This window comes from Condylura cristata, unplaced genomic scaffold, assembly GCF_000260355.1.
Source record: "Condylura cristata isolate star-nosed mole 26May11 unplaced genomic scaffold, ConCri1.0 scaffold00028, whole genome shotgun sequence".
Lineage (NCBI taxonomy): Eukaryota > Metazoa > Chordata > Mammalia > Eulipotyphla > Talpidae > Condylura > Condylura cristata.
In genome coordinates this window covers 25911809-25917029 of record NW_004567129.1, presented here as the reverse complement: position 1 = coordinate 25917029, position 5221 = coordinate 25911809, and the positions used below count along the sequence as shown (strand labels likewise).

The 5221-nt window shown below is 51.2% G+C and overlaps 1 protein-coding gene across 1 annotated transcript; it reads left to right on the top strand.

Moving 5' to 3' along the window:
• Positions 1 to 1340: 1340 nt before the first annotated feature.
• On the top strand, positions 1341 to 4995 carry ZNF792 (zinc finger protein 792). The gene is given in 7 exon segments (XM_012730479.1): positions 1341 to 1444; positions 1802 to 1867; positions 1869 to 1936; positions 2399 to 2521; positions 3154 to 3456; positions 3459 to 3649; positions 4969 to 4995. Coding segments are annotated over 7 exon segments (882 nt in total).
• The last annotated feature ends 226 nt before the right edge of the window (positions 4996 to 5221 follow it).

The window sequence follows — 5221 nt, the reverse complement described above, 5'->3', positions numbered from 1 at the left end:
CAAAAGGGACCAGGGCCAGACTGTATACAAAAACAGACCTCTGACCCACAACCTGCAGCAACCCACAGGGAAACCAGCCCCTTATCTACAGCAAACCCTCCAGGAAGCCGGCCTGTTATAATGCCGGAAGTCAGACTGCTATTGCTAGTGACAATCCAGGAAGTCAGACAATAACTTCTAGAACAACTGACCTCTACAGACCAGGACTGGACTCATCGCTGATAGCCTCTCTGATTTTTTTATTCTGCTTCCAAGTTAGGACCAACCAGAGAAAACCAAATAGGCACCCCTAGCCAATGACCCTGGACCCCACATGCTGGTCAACCTGCTTCTGCCGCCCTGTGCCAGCAAGCCCCAGTCAGGGCGTCCTGAAACCCTCCCTTTTCCCACCAAAAAACATTCCCAGTCTGTTTCCTAAAAACTAAGTGATGGTGGCTGACCGCCTTGCTGTACAGCAAGCTCAGAATAAACTGCCTTTGCTGTTCTCATCTGCTTGGTCTTCACTTCCAGTTGGGTTGTGTACCTGACTCAGCAGGCTAAAACTCCAGGTCACGGCGGGGATGACTCTTGAGAGGAAAGCGGGATCTGACGGGCCTCGGGCACCGCAGCTGGCATGCTGGGCACCACCGGAGGAAGCGCAGGGGGGTGCGTGCAGGCAAAAGGTCTGCAGGTTGCCAGACTTTCAGGGGTGTAGACACGAGAGGTCACTGAGGCTCGGTGGAGGTAACACAGCTATAGCGGTTTCCCAGAAAACCAGACGGCACTCAGGGGCAGAGAGATTTACTCGTCACATTGGTGGGCTCAGAGGGCTATTTCCCAAAGGACTGCACCCCGATAACCTGGTTTGTGGGTTTTTATACAGTGTGGGCAGAAAGCATGCGGAAGCAGTAGTTTGTTGCCCCAGATAAGTTTCCTTTGGCTGCGCCAACTCAGCAGGCACCAGGGGTGGGGTTTAAGGTGGGGTGTGGTTGTCTCACCTCAGGAGCCGGCCTTCAAGCCCCCTGGTGACTTCCCACTTCACTGTTACCATAAAAGTGGGCAGCTGCCTATCCACCCGCCTCTGCCTTCTGAGCAGGCTGACTACGACCTTGGGGCAGGGGAGCTGCGGACTCTTGGCTGGGCTGAGGACTTACACTGGACTCTGGCCTCTGGGGACAGGAGGCTGGAGGGTTGGTTTCTGAATGAGACTGATGAAGGGACAGATGTGGAACACAGGAGAAGGCAAGGGGCACGGGCCTGACATCTTGGTCACATCGGTAACTGAAGCCAGGTGGAGGGCCTTCAAGTCAAGTGTGGGTGCTGTCGTTGGCACCCATGAAAAGTCATGGACACTCCGGGGCATGATAATAGCTGTGCCTGCCAAGAACGCCCCAGAGGATGCCATGTGCAGACTGGCACGGGGGCTCCACGCAGAAATCTATGATGGGGGTCAGGAGGCGGGAGGGTGAGGGCCAGGTTGGGGAAGGTGGTCCAGCAGGTGCTGTGCACGTGGGAGTGGGAGCTGTTGGCCCCATGGCGTGGAGTGGGACTAAGGGAGGTCAATCCCCGCTCTGTATGAGGCCTGGCATGGTGGCACTGCGGGCACCCACAGCAGAGGGGTTTGGCCGGCACCCCAGGTGCAGCGCTTAGCTCCTGTGGGCCGTGGGCTGACCAAGCGCTCATGCGAGGAGCGAAGAAAGAGCCCCGTGCCAGTGGAGTGGCCTGGGACCTCCTGTGGGGCAGAGCAGGGAGGAGGGGAGCAGGGACAGACAGGGACTCACGAGGGGAGGAGCTGACCGTGGACCGCACTGTCCCCACCAAGACAGGACTGCGTGACCTGTGAGGACGTGACCACTAACTTCTCCCAGAAGTGGGGACTCCACGATGAGGCAGAGGCGCCTGTACTGCGATGTGATGCTGAAGAACTTGGCACTCGCCCGTGGTCTCGCTGGGTACGGCCTTCACCCTCACCCCCAGGGGCTCCTGAGCTCCACTCTGCAGCTCTTTCCTTCCTGCACCCGAGCCTCGGGTCCTGCTTCCTTCCCCATGTCCCTGGTTACATGTCGTGGGGCCCAGGGCTGAGCTGTCAGCAGGGCCCATCCCCCAGAGTAGCCTGAAGACCTGCTGCCCCAAAGCCTGTGCGGAAGGGCTCAGGTCCTGCCATGAGCCCGAAGGGTCCCGCCTGACTGGATGACTCCCCATCTGGGTGACAGACCACCTCTGTGAAGTTCTCCTGCTCCTCCCCTTTAGCCAACACCTCCTGTGTCCCAGGAATGTAGGGAACAACGTGATTGTTGCTTGCTGTGACTTCTGGGGTGCTCTTCTGAGACCTCCCTGTATATTCTATAATATTTCATTTCCTTCCCTGGGGTCTGTTGTGGGGCCAAGCTAAGCCCTCACCTGCTCTGTCTTTCCTCAGGACTTACCTCTCTCAGGCCACACACAGTTGCCCACCCGGAGACAGGTGCAGAAGCCTAGGTGCCTGACAGAGCAGACCCACCTTCAGCCATGGCAAAAGGGGCACACAGTGGACCTGGCTCTGGTGAGTGGGCCATGGAGAAGCAGGGGTCATCACTTCAGCCTTCACGTTGTACCTGCAACTTTTCTCATTCTCATGGTTACTCTGGTACCAAATCCAATGGCCGCTTTCGTGACACACTGCCCACCCATCTTATCTACTCCAACTTGGAACCTCCATCTGGGCTCCAGCTGGGTCTCCAGCTCTCACTCTTTCCACAGCTCCCTCTATGGCACTGGTATTCATCCAGGTGTACCCCAAAGTGGGGTACACTTAACATGCGGTGAGATGTGCACATGTCGTTAGTAGCCTTTAAACACCAGCTACTAGGATGTAGTCAGCTTTTCCTGGGACTGAACAAGCCCTTCTTGGAAGCACTTTCCACAGCAAGGGCCCTCTGAAAGCCTTCATAGTGAAGTAGCCACTCACCTGAGACTGTACCCCATATTTGTGTCCTTGGTCTTGGTAAGACCACCCCTATTTTTGACTTTCCCAAGCACAGTACTGTAGAGTAGTCCCTTCCTTACCCTGACCTCGGGCTCCTCATCCTGCCACCAAGCCATGGACTCACTCCTGGGCCAGACATGCATCTGTAACAGGGCTACTTTCTTCTCTCTGAGTTAACATGAACTTCAGCACCATTTCTCTGCTTTCAGAACTTTGCCATGGAACAGAGAGAAAGGTGTAACCTTCTGAGCATAGTGTTTCTGCAGAAAGGCTGCCAAAGAACAGGAATCCCAAGACTGCTCTGTCTACCCAGAAAGACTATCCTTGTGATATGTGTGGCCTACACTTGAAAGACATTGTGCACCCGGGTGAACACCAGGAAACCCATTCCAGGCAGAAACCACACACATGTGAGGCTTATGGGAGAGAGTGTGAGTTGAGTACAAACCTTCACCTGCAAAAGATGCAGCAGAATGTCGACAAGTCGTCCAGAAGGGATGAGAGCTCGACCTCATGTGTAAGATCTGCAGAGACAACACATCAGAGAAGCCTTTCACATTCAAGGCAGATGGGAAAACCTTCATGGCCAGATCCAGCTTTCTCCAGCCTCAGATCTCTCCCAGCACTGAGGAACCACAGCAAAATACTGAAGGCATGGTGCACTTTCACACTGTGCAAAGCCGCGATAAGTGCAATCAATTAAGGGTACTTCCAGCAACAAATCCACATTTGTTCAGCATCAGAAAACTCACACTGAAGAAAGTCTGTATGAGTGCAGCAAATGTGGGATGTTCTTTAGCGATGCTGCTGGCCTCAACACCAAAGAATTCACAATAGAGGAAAGCCTATGAATATGGTAAATGTGGGAAATTCTTTGGCCAGCACTCGAGCCTCATTAAACATGAGAGAGTTTACATAGGTGAAAGCCCTCACGTGTTTAGTGTATGTGGGAAATTCTTTAGCCAAAGCTCCAACCTCATTCAGCATAAGAGGGCTCACACTAGTGAAAAACCTTACAAGTGCAGTGAATGTGGGAATTTCTTTAGTCAATGTTGCAACCTTATTCATCATAAGAGGGTTCACACTGGCAAAAGTGCTCATGAGTGCAATGTATGTGGGAAACCATTCAATGGCAACTCCAGCCCAATTAAACATTGGAGAGTTCACACTGGAGAAAGACCTTATAAGTGCAATGAATGGGAAATTCTTCAGACACACTGCCAACCTCATTCAGCATCAGATAGTTCACAACAGTGAACAAACTTATGGGTGTAGTGAATGTGGGAAAGCCTTCAGTAGAAGCTTTGACTTCATGAAACATCAGAAAGTCCACACTGGTGAGCAACCTTATGAGTGTAATGAATGTGGGAAATTGTTTAGTCAAAGTTCCAGCCTCAACAGCCATCAAAGACTTCAGATGATAAGACTATATACCTCATCAGTGCTTAGAATGTGGGAAATTCTTTACACTAAGCTCCAGCCTCAATAACCATCAGAGAATTCACACCAATGAACAACCTTATGAGTGTGTTGAGTGTGGGAAAACTTTCAGACAGAGGTCTAATCTGAGGCAGCACCAGAAAGTTCACAAACCAGACAGGCTATATAAATGCAGTGAATGTGGAAAAGCTTTCAGTCAAAGGCCTACCCTCATTCGGCATCAGAAAATTCACACCAAAGAAAGATGCATAGAGAATGGGCTTCCTCCTTCAGCTCAGCAAGGCACACTAGAGATAAACTGCAAGAGTAATCATGAGGGAGTCCTCAGCCAGAAATTGAACATTGTTCATCCAAATATCCACACTGGGGAGATTTCCTATGAATGTTAGATATATGGACCTAAGTTGTTTTTTGTTTTTGTTTCTATTTTTTTTAATATGGAATTTATCCACTGGCAGGTCTCCAGAGTGCATGCCAGCCACATCCTTGCTCAGGGAAGGCAGACACCTTTCTTTCAAAGAGGGAATCATGAGTAGTCTGAGGCTATCAGAAGATGCCATTCCCACCCCTTATGACTGTTTTAGGTGTACACATACCCATCAAAGACCTGAACTGGGTTCTGCTGGCAGCTTGCAAAGTTTCTCCTTTTCAAGGAGAAACATCCTTGAGCTCATCTGATGCTTGTGATAGATTTATTCAGCTTCCACATTACCTATCCCAGCAACTACCTACTTTACATCATTCTGGCATGGGTGATAATAGGACCTACTGATAAGAATACCTTCAGTCTTCTGTGTTACAACCATTGTGTGAAGTGGGGGAGAACAGAATTAAGAT